This window comes from Equus asinus, chromosome 30 (genome assembly GCF_041296235.1).
Source record: "Equus asinus isolate D_3611 breed Donkey chromosome 30, EquAss-T2T_v2, whole genome shotgun sequence".
Taxonomy (NCBI): Eukaryota; Metazoa; Chordata; class Mammalia; order Perissodactyla; family Equidae; genus Equus; species Equus asinus.
In genome coordinates this window covers 28,772,727-28,789,545 of record NC_091819.1, presented here as the reverse complement: position 1 = coordinate 28,789,545, position 16,819 = coordinate 28,772,727, and the positions used below count along the sequence as shown (strand labels likewise).

The 16,819-nt window shown below is 38.4% G+C and overlaps 1 protein-coding gene across 5 annotated transcripts in view; it reads left to right on the top strand.

Moving 5' to 3' along the window:
- AKT3 (AKT serine/threonine kinase 3) overlaps positions 1-16,819 on the top strand; it is a 328,499-nt gene that overhangs the window by 125,951 nt on the left and 185,729 nt on the right. For 4 of the 5 annotated variants that reach the window (XM_070501391.1, XM_044762924.2, XM_070501390.1 and 1 more), the window contains one exon: positions 11,450-11,575. The exons of the other annotated variant lie outside the window; for it this stretch is intronic. Coding sequence is in view for 3 of the 4 variants with exons in the window: in XM_044762924.2 (XP_044618859.1) it covers positions 11,450-11,575 (126 nt within the window). In the remaining variant the exon portion in view is untranslated. The remainder of the gene's footprint in view (positions 1-11,449; positions 11,576-16,819) is intronic. 5 annotated transcript variants of the gene reach the window in all.

The window sequence follows — 16,819 nt, the reverse complement described above, 5'->3', positions numbered from 1 at the left end:
AAAGTGGATGACGAAAATTGAAATTTTATCCACAACAACCAGCACATACTTTATTCAACTGATGTGGAACAGTGATAGTCTGGACAAATGAGATTATCAAATTACATTTTATTTTAAATACTCGATTTACTTTTGTGTAGTTTAATGTTATATATATTAGGTACTCGCTCAATCTTTTTTGATTAGCCATACTTTCAGATGTTTTATTCATTTAACAAATGCTTGTATAATGTTTACGTTGTTCTGTGCTGTACAAATATTAATTTATTTCATCTTCACTGTTATTGTCCCCATTTTCCAGAAGAGGAAGCTGAGGCATAGAGAGATCAAGTGGCCTGCCCAAAGGCACACAGCTAGTGAGTGGCAGAGCCGGCATTTGAACTCTGGGCTTCAGAGTGCATGCTCCCCACCAGTATGATACTCTGCCTCATTCTGAAAGTGCAAGCAGTGTGCAGAGTAGGATTTGGTTGATTTCAATAGATTACTGTGCAGATCTCCACTTTGTCCTTTACTCGTTACCAGTGTCTGTCTCACAGCCTCAGTGTGGCGGTCGGCGCAGCGTGGGGACCCTGACGCAGTCTCTCTGTGTTGCTGTGAACAGGTCTCCTTTGGCAGACCCCAGGCGATGCTTGGCTCAGGGCCATCAAGGGGCCTTTCCTCTTTGCTTCCCCCCGGATCCTTCCATCACCTACACACTGTGGTACGAGTCTCAGGAAGGATATATTGCCTAGGAAATCAGAGAGAGAGGAGTTAGGAAGGCCACTGGTTCACCCTCAGAATAATGGAGTTTGTAGATTGATGTGGTGTCATTTTTGGGTCCTATTCTATTGAAATTTGTTACGGAAGACACTCTGTTGGTGAAAGTCTCGGATAAAAGCCTGTTCTGTTCTGTTGAGGTTTATTCTGTAAGGTGGGGATTTTAATATAGGGGCGGGAGCGTTGAATCACCTGAGGGCTTTTTCAAATGGCACAGGCCGCCTCCTGATGAGCAGGCACTGCCGTCTGCCGACTCCTGCCCCGGTGAGACACTGTCACTGCTCTGTGTCCTGTCCAGCAGTGTGTTGTCACAGAAGAATGGAGTGAACTCTACGGGTTGCCTCATAGTGAGATTTCTGTTGGAGAGAGCTTTTTGGACATGAGCGTAGTTCTTATTTTGCATAGCGATACGTTTATTTATCCATTCAGCTAATGAATAAATGCCAGCCTGCTCTCTGGTTGGTGCTGGAGATACATGGTAAATAGGTTTGTGTTGTGGAGTCACTGCTTCCATACGTGATGCTCATGAAGGCTTTTCACTGTAGTGTACATATAAGGTAGGATTTACACTGATTTAAGTATTTAGAGAATGTGGTGTGGTGAAATGGAAATGCTTACAGTAAGGAAGTTGTAAAGTTTCTGATGAAATTATCTTTTGAATTGCTCCCTTTCTTTGTAATTGTTTAAAATTCTGTGGCCCTGGAGACTTTATTAAAATAGTACAGGAATGGGGCCGGCCTGGTGGCGTAATGTTTCATTTCGTGCGCTCTGCTTCGGCCTGCGGTTTGCAGGTTCAGATCCTGGGCCCTGACCTAGCACCACTTGTCAAGCCATGCTGTGGCAGCATCCCACATAAAATAGAGAAAGATTGGCACGTATGTTAGCTCAGAGCCAACGTTCCTCAAAAAAAAAAAAAAGCAAGAGTGCAGGAATGACTGTTTAATGCATTGTGTGGAACTGAAGACGTCTTGATGTAATGCAGACAGCAGATTAAAAAGAAAGCTCTGCTTTCACAATCTACAAGGGTGTAAATGTAAGCCAGATGCTAATTTAGCTCACGTTTAACCCAGCAGGAAGCTGAGTACATATTGCTTAGTTCTCCACAACACCTCTACTGCTATGTAAACTATCTCACTGTTTGTTCTTCTTTAAATGGCCAGGATGCTATTTTTCTCTTGGCTGGTTTGTATTGATGCTTGGTTCTCTGTCTTTTTCTCTCCATTCACCTTGCTCTTCTCTCAAAGTAAAACTTAATACTATAACTCTATTAAGATGTTCTTATGTTTAAAGTAATACTAAGTATCACATTTCTGGTTCAAAATGTAATGTTTCCTAAAAACAAAGGGAACCAGGATTTGATTAACTGATTTACAGAATATCATCAAACAAATACCAGAATGCTTAAAGATAGATGGTAATTGTGCAATTTTCTGAATAAGGAAAGAAAATTATGAAGTAGATAAAGTGCTGACAGACCAGCCATTCTGAGCTCTCAGAGCAGCTGGCATTCTGACATCTTGTGGTATTCAGTGCATAGGTACTTTTTCCATCATTGCTTCAGCTTCAAAGCAAAACATGGACCCCAGCCTTCTTTAGGAAGTAGATATGAAAACTATACTTAATATAAAAATGACAAGTTCATGCATTATGCAGTGGAAGCAAAATTTCTTGACTATAATATACTTTTCAAAATAATCATGAAGGAGCATATGTGGTAAAGCAGAAGAATGTGGGTACATCTGGAAAGCTTTTACGGCATCTTGGAAGTGCAACGCAGAATCACCAAAATTGTAAACACCTTCTATTTGGTCAGTTGCAGTGGTAACATTGACCAGTACAAGAGCACACAAATCTCTCAATGACCTTACGCAATAGCCAGACAACCTGGGTGAAATCCTCGTAACCATCTGAGTGTTTTGCAGTATGCCTTCGTTAATCAGTACTATGCAGAAAACCATGAGAGAAAAATACAAGCATGGGCCCTAGCTTCAAAGCTGAAAGGCTAAGGTGTGTTGTATGTTATGCTAGATGAAAGTAGCATCATAAGCTATATTACCGTGCTTCTGCTTATATTGTCATGAGGCCTCGAAGAGGAGTGGGTGCAGTACCGCATCTTGGAATCATCACAGCGGCAAACCAGTTCTTTCAGGAGATACTGAAGATCACATGCTGATCGTCCTCCCGGTCCCTCCCTCGCAGCAGCGCGTCAAACGGCAAATGTCACTGAGCACCTTTTTCACGTGGCACATAGGATGCTGTTTGGAAATGCCAAGGCATAGGAGATGGAGCCATCCCTCACTGTGACTTCCTGGATCACTAAGAATGATAAAAGAAGTGGGAGGAATTTTCATTTTGAATTTTAATTGCTCAAATCATCCACTTTTTTGCTGTTCTCTTTTCTCACAACTGCCAGCTACACTTAAAGCTACATGAAGGAGGTACTCTGCCTGTGGCAGCTGTGGCGGCGTTCTCAGTACTGTACGTATTGTGACACTTTTGAATGGATGACTCGATTAGAAGCCCGTTTTGCCCAATTCTAAATAAAAATCTTTAAAGAACCTTATCCTTTGATCTGTGATACTCAGCAGTGCTTTCAAATGAGTGAGCTGGGCAGGGTCTATAATGCAAGCATGTTGTGTAGACATCACCCAGTTTTCAGAGACTCAACACACGTGCAAAGCTGGCTGGTGACAGTTCGTCAGAGAGACACCTGGAATGTAACCCTTTGAAGGGCAGGGAGAGAGTCTGCTTGAGAGGACTTCATGGAGGGGGAATGGTAACCTAAAAACTTAGCTTTGCAGTAGCTGGAAAACCTGATCAACGTATATTTAGTGACCACCTACGATATACAAAAGCACTTTCATATTTTTAAAAGTTAAAATTAAACTTTTTAAAAAAGTTAAAAGGACAATTTCAGAAATTGTTATTATGCTAGCTCATTGCTGTGGAGGTAGTATTTAAAAAAGGCTTTAGGATTAAAAGAGGAGGATGATGATTTCAGTAAGAAACACATTTCTTCCACTCCCTGAGAGACGCTCGTAGGGCTTTTCCTTAGAACTAATTGGAGTAGGATGCTTGCAACCCACTATATAAAAGTGTAAGAGGCAATTTCAAAGATTGCAAGTGTTTGTGTTTATCATCATGTGTTTCTTCAGTCTCTATATTTGGTTTTAAGATATTTAAGACATAGCACACTATTATGAATTATGCATTCAGTACTGATTTGTTTATGGCGCTAATATTTGTGAAGATCCACTAGTGGAAAAGATTCTGCCTTTTTTTTTTTAGGTAGTTCATATGCGTAGATTTGGTTGGCATCTGTCAACAAGCAACTAAATATTTACTATACTGTGAACCATGAAGTTAAATAGATTTTCTACTGAAATTAACATTAAACCTCTTTTTGTCTTAGGTAAAAGTTGACCCATGAAAGCTTTTATTTAAGACTAATCGTTTCTTAAAATCACATAAATTTATTTTTATTGAAAGCCACTATTATTTGCTTTAAAGCTCTTCTTTGGAAATTCTTAAAATATTTGTATTTTCATGGTACTGTGTCCTGTGTATGTCATTTAATAAAAATAATTCAGAGAGATCTTAGACTTTTGCTCTTTTCTTTGGAAGACTAGTTAACCTCTGATATTCCACCCCTATCTTAAAAAAGAACTAAAAGTATTAAATCAATGCTGTGTTTTGCTATTGGATAGTCTTTTCATTTCTTTACATAGGAATCAAGTTTTATATACTTGACACTAGCTGATGGAGTGAATTTACTGCTGATTGTTGTCTGTCGCCTCATTTCTGTAAATACTCCTGAATAAGTGCAGTATTGATTAGTTCAATATTTAATGAGAGGTTGGAGATGAATTGTAAGTGATATTACCATAAATGGTAATGGCTCCATTTAATCATAACAAAATCTCACTCTTGCTATCTGCCAGGTGATCAGGTGATGTTCTAAGTGCTTTTACGTCCCGTCCTTACCTTCAGATAGGTGCTGTTCTGATTCTCGTTTTTCAGATGAGGAAGCTGGGGTATAGAACAGTTAAGCAGCTGGTACATGGAAGAGTCAGGATTGGAACCCAGGTTGTGTTGCTCTTGAGCATTCATTGTCTTACCTAGAGGGTTCTCATGGTGAGACAGGGAAGCGAAAGAACTGAGCCTAATTTGAGAAGTTCATTGACCCTATGTTGACCACAACAATTTGTCGTAATTTTTATTACACAACATAGTGTTTAAGTAAAGTTTCTTTTGTTCTGAAAACATGGCTGCATGCCTTATCACAGAGACAATATGGTCAACTTCTTTTTTGCATAAATATGAGTGGCTCTCTCCCTTTGTAAATAATGAAGGTTACAAAGCGGTTATTTTTTATTAATATGTGAATTGTGTGAATATCATCTATTCATTTTTTCCCTCAAGGATGACAGAGACAAAAATAATATATCTTAAAAACTTGATTTGTGATTAAACATTGAAATAAAATTTAAAAAAAATATTTTCAGGAAAGCTAAGTTTATAATTATTTCAGCTTTATGGTAAATCAAAACAATAATGCCTCTTTCTGGACATACATGTGAAAATGCCGCCACCCTCTTCCTTAGAAGTGATTAGCTGTTGAAGCCTGTGTTACAGCAAGTAGGAATAGTCACTGGCAGTTTAAAGAGCTGTGTCAGGGGCTGGCCCCGTGGCTGAGTGGTTAAGTTCGTGTGCTCCGCTGCAGGTGGCCCAGTGTTTTGTTGGTTCGAATCCTGGGTGCGGACATGGCACTGCTCGTCAAACCACGCTGAGGCAGCGTCCCACATGCCACAACTAGAAGGACCCACAACGAAGAATATACAACTATGTACCGGGGGGCTTTGGGGAGAAAAAGGAAAAAAAAAAAAAAAAGCTGTGTCACCTGTGTCTATTACAGACTCAGAATTTCAGTTTGTTTCCTGCTGGTCACTAGCATATTTTACTTTATCCTAGGAAAGTAGCGTATCTTGAAAATGATGCTTGTTTGGTCTAAATGAATTCTAAATGATCATGGTTTTATGGGATTTGTGAAAAACAGTGCTACAGTTGAATAGATTTCCTTTCTTTTTTTTTTTCTCCTTTTTTTCCTTTTTTCTTTTTGAGGAAGATTAGCCCTGAGCCAACATCTGCTGCCAATCCTCCTCTTTTTGCTAAGGAAGAGTGGCCCTGAGCTAACATCCATGCCCATCTTCTTCTGTTTCATTTGTGGGATGCCTACCACAGCATGGCTTGATAAGCAATGCCATGTCTGCACCCACCATCCCAACCAACGAACCCCAGACCACTGAAGCAGAATGTGCACCCTTAACTGCTGCACCATCAGGCCAGCCCCTGAATAGATTTCCTTTCAACTGGACTGTGTCTGTGTCAGGTAACTCTCCAGTGGTGTTTAGCATGGCTGTGACAGTTGAGGCCAGGCCTCCAGTAGACAACTGAGTGTTTCTGAACTGTCACCAGCCAGTATGTGCTTCACTGCCACCTAACTTCCTGCTTCTCTTGAAGTTAGAGTTAGGCCCAGGTTCTGGAGTACAACCTAGCCTTAGAATGGGATCAAGGGGCTGGCCTAGTGGTGTAGTGGTTAAGTTCACGCACTCTGCTTAGGTGGCCTGGGGTTCACAGGTTCACATCCTGAGTGCAGACCCAGTCACAGCTCATCAAGCCATGCTGTGGTGGCATCCCACATAAAATAGAAGAAGATTGGCAACAGATGTTAGCTCACAATCTTCCTCAAGCAAAAAAAAAAAAAAAAATCCTCAATTTAATCACATCCTTTGCCATATAAAGTAACATTCCCAAATTCCAGGGACTAGATATATATATATCTCTTGGGGTTCACCATTCAGCCCACTAAAGAAGCCAAAATATCAGAATTCATGTTGGGAAATATATGTGTTTTGGTATTGGTAACAGCATACTTCAAAATAGATAAAGCCTCCAGCCGAGGAGGATGAGAAAGAATTGGGAGCACCCATTAAAGTAGGAGAAAGTCAGGAAGAGCCTGTGTGTGAAATCTTGTCCAGGTGTGACTGTGGTGCTTGCCGAAGGCTTATCATGGTAGTGCATACAGATTTTGAATGTGTGTTAGTCGGTGTCTGTCGAAGAATTTCTTCAGAAGACGTAGTACCCCATAAATGCTGCTGCTCTATTTAACAGACTTTTCCCCTTATAACCAGGCCGTCGTCTTAAGTTAGTTGAAACCTATGGATTATAAATATAAGAGTATGATGCAACTTGGCTTTCGTGCAGCAGGTATAAACTTAGATGTAAATGCTGTTTGAAATCTAAGATGTGGTTGACTTTTAGCAGTCTGTCTTCAAAGGATGGGTGGCAGAGAGGGTACCTTTGTTCTGGGCACATGGATCCATAAAAGCCAGGACTTTGGGGCCACCTGGTTAGAACAGCCTGAGAACATGTGGGTCATCTGAACTCTCACTGCCTCCTCCAAGGCTGCAGGGACAATTCTGCTCTGCTGCCAGTGTGCAGAGTGTCCTGCTAAGGGATGGTGAAAAGCTGTAACTTTTTACGCTCTTTTGAGCTGTGAGGCATCGTCGTCTTCTGTACTGGGTCTAGTAGGTGGCAGTAAAGCTTCCTTTTTTAATTCATACCTTGTAAGTTTGTGTTCTTTGTAAGACCCATTCCTTTGGAGGAAAAAGAACCCCTTCTCAGTTCTACTTTTGGAACTAGAAAATGAGTATTTAACTAGACCAACACATCATGCTATTATATGAACTTTACTTGATAATGTTGATGGGAACCTATAAAAAAGGATCTGCTTTCAGGAGATATTCAAAACCCTTCTCCGAATTTCAGAGGGCACGTGGAATCTGGTGTAACACTGGCATGTAAGCTTTGTGAGGTAGAGACCTTTATTTTGTCTGCTACTGTGTCCTCAGTACCTAGAAGAAATGATGAATGAATGAATGCACTCTTAAGTATCTTGTCAGAAAGGCCATTCATGTTATAGATGACAAATGACAAGAAAATAATAATTGGATTCAGGAGTCTTCATTGAGAGTTTGAGATCCACTATTAGCTTAGTGTGATAGTACAATTGCTGATTAAACTGAATCAATTCAAAATTATTAATAAAATTGTGTGAGAAATAATACTTATTTTTCTCTTATCAAGAAAGGAAATTTTGACTTTTCAGTTTTTCTCCTGTGTGAATGACTGTTTAGCTCACAGTCTTGGTATAATATATTATGTATCAGGGATGCATAATAGATATATTTATTTATTTTATTTATTTATTTTCTTGAGGAAGATTAGCCCTGAGCTAACTGCCGCCAATCCTCCTCTTTTTGCCGAGGAAGGCTGGCCATGAGCTAACATCCATGCCCATCTTCCTCTACTTTATATGTGGGACGCCTGCCACAGCATGGCTTGCCAACCGGTGCCATGTCCACACCCAAGATCCGAACCGGTGAACCCCGGGCCACCAAAGCAGAACATGCGCACTTAACCGCTGTGCCACTGGGCCAGCCCCATAATAGATTTATTTTTAAAGAACATTTTGGCAACCAGAAGTCCTGCTATAGATGCATAAAATATTTTAAATTTCCTAAGATTTTTTTACTAAAAAAGGTGTAAGATATATGTGATGAAGTTTTGTTTCTTTCATCTGAGCACGAGAATGCTTAGTGGGTGGCAGGAAGTGATTCTTAGAAATAAGCATTTTATTTTTATTTAATCTAACATTTTTTTGAATAAGTGTATTCAGTACTCTTAAAAAATAAGAAGAAATGGTGTTATCCCATTTTTTCTTCTTTTAAATTTTTAAAATGAATTTGTTTCATTTTATCTTTGGTATAATTATTAAACTATTATTTCTTACTTACTTGACAGAGTTACAGCGTCTTGTACCAATATGTCTGTTACTGTTTTACAGTAGTGTTTGGAAATCTAAATGTTATATCACTAATTAGAGAGTTAATATCTAATGATTTCAAATTTTATGTAGGAATACTTAAGTAAAAATAGAAAAATAAGTATAATCAAGAACGGAACTCTTTAATTTTTTAAAAAACTATTATCTTATTTTGGTAGCATTGGTTTATAGCATTATATAGATTTCAGGTGTACATCATTATAATTCCACTTCTGTATTCACTACATCACATTCACCACCAAAAGTCTAGTTTCCATCCATCACTGTACAAATGTCCCCTTTACCTCTTTTGCCCCCCCCCGCAATGTGGTAACCACCAGTCTGTTCTCTGTATCTATGTGTGTGTTTGTTGTTGTTGTTTTTGTCTTCCACTATTTCATTTTTTTCATAGGAACTCTGAGTTTAACATTCATATTTTATAAATTTGGCGTGTGTTTGTTATCATTTGGGCCATATTTCTTCAGTAAAACAAAGTGAGAAGGGGCGTCAGCTTTTCTTTTTCTTTCCCTTTAAGTCCCTCTGATGTGCTTGTGCAGAGGTTCATGTACATATCCTGCATTTATTCATTTGGTTAGTGAATTCTTGCTGAGCCTCGATCAAGTGGTAGGCATTAGGTTGGGCTCTTGGAGTATATCACTTTAAAGAGGAAGAACTGACGATGTTTACTACCAATGGTGAAAATCACTTTTCCGAGCAAAAATTAGAGCTTTGGAGAACACGTCTGCCATTATGAGCTTGACAGTTTTCCGGTGCTTACTCTTCTGATGTGATTTATACTGACAGCGAATGTGATGTGTAATGAAATGTGTCAGTATTTGGAAGGTCATTATTACTCAGTGGACCAGTGTTATCTAAACGACCAATGAGTCATATTACAAGATCACGCATGGTGTAGAAGATTCATTCAGTGTGCAGTATAGACCAGCGGATTTTCACATGGCAGACTACAGAAAGTTCATCGATGTGGTCTCAAAGTCCACACTGTGATTGATCTTTTAGAAAACTACCACTTGTCAAATGCTGGTGTAGTATCAGAGGAGGATGTCCATGACCACTTGAAGACTCTTTTCCATTGCCAGGTACATATCTGTTTGAGCAGGTCTTTTTCCTATATTTCAACCAAAATGACGTACTACAGCAGAATGAATGCAGAGGCAGGTATAGGAATCTGGCAGTCATCTTCTAAACCAAACATTAAAGAGGTTGGCAAAAATTTCTGCTCTTCTCCCTAATTTTTTTTAGGAAATAAGATTATTTTCATAAAAAGCATTTGTTATATGTAGTGAGTTTATTATTACTTTTAAAGGCTATACTAAAAGAATTTAAATTTTCTTCTTTTCAGTTTCTAATACAGTAAACATTATGGATGTAATCTACATAAACAAAAATTTGTTGGGGTTCTCAGTAATATTGAAGGGTATGAGGAGGTCTGAGGTAAGATGTTGGACAACTGCTGACTCAGAGGAATGACTCCATGTGGAAATATGTGTTGGGGTGAGAGTATGGAGGAGCTTACATTTTATGCTGAGAGACTTGTGCTTTACAGTAAATGCTAAGGAGTCAGAATATTTTGGAGCAGAAAAGTCATACAGTCAAAATGGTACACACAGACATGAGATTAATCTGGAGGTGATAGATGCATTAGGATGGAAGGGGTTAAATAGAATGGGAGAGCAGTCACAGCATTAGCAGAAGGGCAGATAAAAGCTGTTAGGGCCTGACTTAGGTTGGTCTAAAAGAGAGACTTATGCAGATAGTATTGACCTAGCTACTCATGGGATAAGGAGAGGGAACAGGCAGGTGTTAGCTCTGAGCTTAGGTAACGGGGTCAAGAGAAGCTGACTTTCGGGGAAAGTTCAACTGCTTTCAAATTTCTGTAGTACTATGATTAAGCATTTGAGATTGAAATACCAGGTAGAAATATTCAGCAGAGAAGTGAAAATTGAGGCCAGGTAGCCTTCCAGCTCTTGTAGCATCAGGGAATACCTCTGATGCCACATTAAAATTAAGAAGAGTTATGAGGTATGCAAAAGGTGATCTGGTTGCTAAAACTTTATATTTTGGTAGCTAGGCTATAGTTTTTGTCAGAATCTGATAAAATATACATTTATTTACTCTGACGTGCTTGGTGCTGTACCATGTGTTCTTACAGTTGCTTTGTTTGTGTGTGTGAGTGTGTGCATGGTTTTTATGCTCTGGTAACCCTTGTTCTTTCATTTCCCTCACTTATTTACAGCATTGTAAAGAAGGTTATTCTCCCATGTAGAACAATAAAGTGTTTAAACAAGTTATGATAAAGATTTACCAGTGAAAATAGACTTCTTTCCCTTTCTTTTAAAAAAATGAGAGAGTCACTGGTATGTGAAAGAGAAACGTTTGTTTCATATCCCTCTTATGATAAGTGCTTTTTGTTGAAATTCCTTGGTTCTGTGTGGATGATTTACCAAGGCTTTTTAAAACGGCTGAAAATATGCTCTAACAACCATCTGATAAAATGAAAAACTGAACAAAATGTGTACTCAGATGAATGATTCTCTGAAGAAATAATGGTGTAAATGAATTATCAAAGTGTGAAATCATTAAAAACAAAACATGTTTGGGTTTTTATTGAATCTTAATTGCAGGCTTATGTATTTTCTTTTGTAAGCTAAGTTAAAAGAAAATTGCCTAACTAAATTTTTGGAGGCCAGTGTTGTGGGACATATATTGTACCATAATTTATTTTTCACATAAAAGCTGCGGTTCATTTTTTTCCCCAGCATTAACATGCATGCTCTCCTCTTGTAGGAGAATATATAAAAAACTGGAGGCCAAGATACTTCCTTTTGAAGACAGATGGCTCGTTCATAGGGTATAAGGAGAAACCTCAAGATGTGGACCTACCTTATCCTCTCAACAACTTCTCAGTGGCAAGTAAGTTGATTAGGATTGTTGAGTCACGTTGTGTGTGTTTCTTTGTGTGACCTTATGTGTGAGATGTCTTAGGATGTATGAGGATCCTATGAGAAAGTTTAGTTTGTGTTTAATAGCAGAGAAATTTTCAGCTTTGGTAGAATTTCAGTTTCTCAGTTTAGGGATTATCGATAATATGTGGTCTTATAGAATGTAATATCGTTTAATATCTTTTATAGTTAGAACTTGAATGTGATAAACACAGTTCTCCAAATGTATACCTAAGTTTTTCTTTATAAAATGTAAACAAAGACCTTTGAAATTGGCTGCTGGAGTGAACGTGGTTGTAAGACATTGCAGTACTCAGTGCATTTCTATTCAAAGTTTCCCGTCATAATCTTAGCTCTTTTGATTGACTGTATGGTGAGAAACAAGTGGTTTACATTAGAAATTATTTTCTGGGGAGATTTTTCTTTGTAGTTAAATTTTTATTCCTTACAAATATCTAGCAAAAATTTTCATAATTTAAATTTATTTAGAAATGATATAGTTGCTTGAACATAGCACAAAGTAAAATGAAAGATGATGATGATGGTTATTGTTGTTATGACCAGGCTCTTCAGAATGTTCAAATTACTGATTAACCAATGAAAAGGTTTTTCCGTGTTAATTCAGAAATAAGGCATTTTAAAAGTTAGGTTAAGTTAAAGTAAACTTGCGAAAGGGCTAAAGTCTGTACTGTTGAGGTAAAATCTTTAGATACCGTTCTTAATTTTGATTTTGGTTGTGTGTTGTTATCTACCAGCCATATTTAGAGGAGATATGAGGGAAAATTGAAGTAAAAAAATACAAAAGACGATAAAATACAACATCAAAAAATCCAAGATAACAAAAGTCCTTGAAAGTTACAAAAAGTCATTTTACCTTTATAAGAGTGCCAGGGCTTTTTATGGATACTCTCTTTTAATTTTTTTAAAGAATAAACTTAAAACAGTAAACCAAAGGGTTTATGAAATCACTTGAATGATAAGGTTACTAGCTTTAAAAAAACACAAAACTCTCCATTTGTTTAGGGGATTCTTATATAAGGATTTCACTTAAAAAAAAATGAGAACACTGTTTATGTGTTAGTTAAGAAGATTATTTTCTCCCCCACCAAAATGCTCATTAGTTATTTATGGCTTTCTTTCAGTAGGAAATTATTTAAAAAATCCTATTGTCAAATTAAAATCTTGTATTTCATATTGACTTAAGAACACATTTTCATTCTAAAGATCTTTCGGGTGAACATTTGCTTTAAAGTAATAGAAATTGGCTTTTAAAACATTAGCAGTGTACATTGTCACATCCTACCTAAAGCAAGTATGGTTTCTTAGTTTCTTTATTTTACTAGCAAATGCTATTGGTTTGTATGAAATAATTTATAAAAGTATAGAATTCCTGTATCTGCTGATCAAAATGCGGCATTTTTTGACCTTATGAAATTTCACACCCCAACCAATTTTAAAGACATACTGTATGTCACAGTCTGCCAACATCTGCTCCAACACTTCCACTGGCAGAGGCGGAAATAGATGCTGCGCTCTTGGGGAGGGATCCTATTTACTGGCTGACAGTCAGCTTATCCACGAAATAAACATTAGCTGACATCTGTAATCTTTTCTTGTGTAATCAAGTAGTTGTAGGTAGTTGGTGCAAACTAACAAGTAAAGTTAGAGACCAGCTTAACATGGATCTTATAATGAATAAACTACTTTAAATTGATTATTCTTAAAGCTTGACTTATTGAAATCTTAAATTTTATAGATAATAATTACCTGAGGAAATAATGAGTAGTGAAATGGGCAGTGGTTGAAGAAATAGTGCAAATTGCAGCTTTGCCATAAGCCATGAATACGACCTTGGGCAGGTCATTCTCTGAAACTCTGGTCTTTTAGTTCCTTTATCAGCATAGTGAAAACAGTTGGATTTAATGAATTTGTAAGGCCCTTTTTGTCTCTAACATTCTGTGAGGGGGAGTTTGAGCAGGCCCTAGAAGACTGAAGAGGAGTTAAGCAAATTAAAATAGAGGAGAAGGATATTCCAGGCAGAGGGTGATGAAGAATGTGTTTATGAGACATTAAGAGAAGGGACAGTTGGAGCAAAAGAGGATTACTTCACCAATAGTTTCCCTTTTGCCCCAGCCCCATTTGGTATATGAAACAAGAGACTATTTTACACCCTATTTCTAAGGTATGTTGGAAACTGTTATATATACATATATTCCATTGATAGCTGCAATGTGAGTCCTCTGTTTTCCTGATAAGTAAAAGTGGTACTTCAAATTTAATCTATGTGGGTTTTGTTTTGTTTTGTCTTGTTTTGTTTGAGGAAGATTAGCCCTGAGCTAACAACTGCTGCCAATCCTCCTCTTCTTGCTGAGGAAGACTGGCCCTGAGCTAACATCCGTGCCCATCTTCCTCTATTTTATATGTGGCACGCCTCCCACAGCATGGCTTGATGAGTGGTGCACAGGTCTATCCCTGGGATCCGAACAGGTGAACCCCTGGCCGCCAAAGCAGAGCATGTGAACTTAACCACTGCGCCACTGGGCCAGCCTCAAATATAGGTGGATTTTAATGGAATTTTAACAAACTAGGCTTTTTATCAATATGAAAAATTAAATTATGAGAAGTAGAAGGGTGGTAGAATTGATCTTTCCAATCTTCATTAAATTTGAAATCCCTTCTCTTCTGATTTAAAATTTCCAAAAATTGTTTCTACTTCTCAGTCCCCCGCAGTCCAGCTTTCTCTCTTATTCACTTGATTGAACCACTTTTAATAGATTCTCCCATGGCCACTCAATCTCTAAGGCCAGTGGACATTTTTCAGTTCTTCTCTTCATGGATTTACATCTGGGCTCCATTTTATTTTGTTGATCACCGCTTCCTTCTGGGGATGATCCTCCCAGTGTGCTCTGGGCTGCCTCTCCCCTGGTTTTCTTTCTTTGCCTATTGCATGCATTTTGGTGTCTAACTGGGTTCTGGCCAAGGCCTCTTTTCACTTTGAACCCTCTCCCTGGGGATCACATTCACTTTAAAGTTTCAGTCAGTACCTGTATACAGTTTCCTCTCATACTTACATATCTTCAGGGCAGGCCTCTCCCCTGAACATTAGGTTACTCCATTCAGTGGACTACTGGACATCTCTCTCCAGGTGTTTTTTGAACTCAGCATGCCCTAAGCTGAACTCAGGGTGATTCAGTATCTCAGGTCTGTCTAGAACAGAAACATGGATCCGTTCCATGCCTTCCTTTTCTTCACATCTTCACCCTACTCCCAGTTCTTTTCTAATCTTGCCGATTTTGCTTCTTATTTCTTGAACTTACGTCCTTTCCTGTGGTCAGCCTAGGACAAGCCCTCGTCATCTCTGCTGTAGATTCTTAACTGGAGGCGCCGCCTCTAGTTTCCACCACTCATATTCTTCCTTCATGTGACTGGCAAAGTGATCTTTCTAAAATTAAATCCAACTGTGTCATTCCCCTGTGAGGGCTCTGGCCTAGATCTTCATTGCCTGCTGGATAAAGTCCAGCTTCCTTAATATGTCATACAAGGATCTCCTCAGTCTGGCCTCTGCTTTCACTTCTCGCTTCGTCTCCCTTTGCTGTGCAGTTACACTTCGGCAGTGCAGAGCTGTCTGTAGTTCCCTGTACACACTACTCTGCTTTTCTACCCTGAGCTTTGTTTGTTTGTTATTCCCTCTGCTTGGAATGTCCTCCTGTGCTCTGTTTGCCTGGATAATTTTTTTTCATCCTTTAAGACAATTCAGATTTAAGTTCCAAGCCTCATTCCTTGCTAAGTTACTCCTCCCTGTCCTTCACAAAACTGTTATCTTTTGTCATTTTCGCATTGTTTCTTGGTTACTTTCTTTATGTGTATGTCTCATCCACTAGTCTGTGAGGTATTTTAGGGGAAAGAGCCTAGTGTTATCTTTATCTCCTACTGCCTACATATTAGGCTTGATAATTATTTTTGAGTGAATGTCTGAAAAAATCTAGTCCAGGTTTTTCCTTTTTCAGATGAGAAAAATGGAGCCTTTGGAAATTCATTGGTGTGGTTAAGGTCGCTCTAGTAGGTAGTGCTAGTTAAGTTTCAGGATTAAAACTCAGGTTTCTCTGCTGCCATTTAAATGTTATTTCCCCACCCCCATTCTGTGACATTTTCCCTATATTAAGAGCCTTGAGATCTGATTTTGGGTTGGAGTTCCAACACTTAAATTGCTAGATATCCTTTGGCATGTAGAACGTAAACTCTCCAAGCCCTATAAAACGTGGATGATGGTCTTTGACCTTCGTCCTTCTTTGGTGGGTCAAATATGAGCTGTATGTGAAGGTACCTTCTAAATATACTACTGTAGAAATGTAAGTAAAAATAGTGTTTTTTTCAAGCAAAGTACATCTCTAATCACAATTATGGTTTGGTAAATTGCTAATTATAGATTGATATTATCTTTGCACAGGAAGGAAACATTACATTTTGACTGAAAAATAACCTAAGATATACACAAGCATTGTTGTAGAGCTGCCTTCAAAGGTGCTTTGAGTACAATACCTTGTCTCCCCAGTAGTCGTCGTCTCTGACATCTCGACAGTTATCAGCCCAACTCAGAAGTGTAAACAGTCCCTCGGTGGAGAACTTGAACATTTGCCCACGTGTCTTGGGGCTCATCCTACTTTTTCTCTTTTCCTTCTTGCTCTCAGTGGTGAGAAGGGAGAAGTGCCAGCCTGTACCCCTGAAAGAACCTCCTAGAGAATTATACCTTATTCTGTGTTGCAAATATGGGCCCACTCTGACAGTATCCCTTTCCTTTCTGAAACCTTTCTTCAATCCCTTTTTTTAAAAATAGATCGGTCTGCATTTCTTAGGCCAATTTTAAAAGTGAAATGAAATGTTTACTCACTAGCCTATTTTCTTCTCTTTGAAAGAAAGGAAGTTATGGGACTTAAACCTACCCAAAAACACCTTTACTGCTGAAAAAAATATTAGACTCAGAGATTTTAAAAATGTAGAAAAAGTAGTAATGCTTCCTTTGTGGCTGTTCAGGAGGTTAGAGAAGTAGCTTTGATCCTTGGTCTTATGTAACACACAATACAACCTAGAATAACAACCCTATACTATGCATATGTACAAAGATTACAAGAGACCAGGATAGCTCACTTTTAAGGAGTTTATTATCACTAGAACCATACTACATACTAAAAGGAATATAAAATACAATTTATATGTT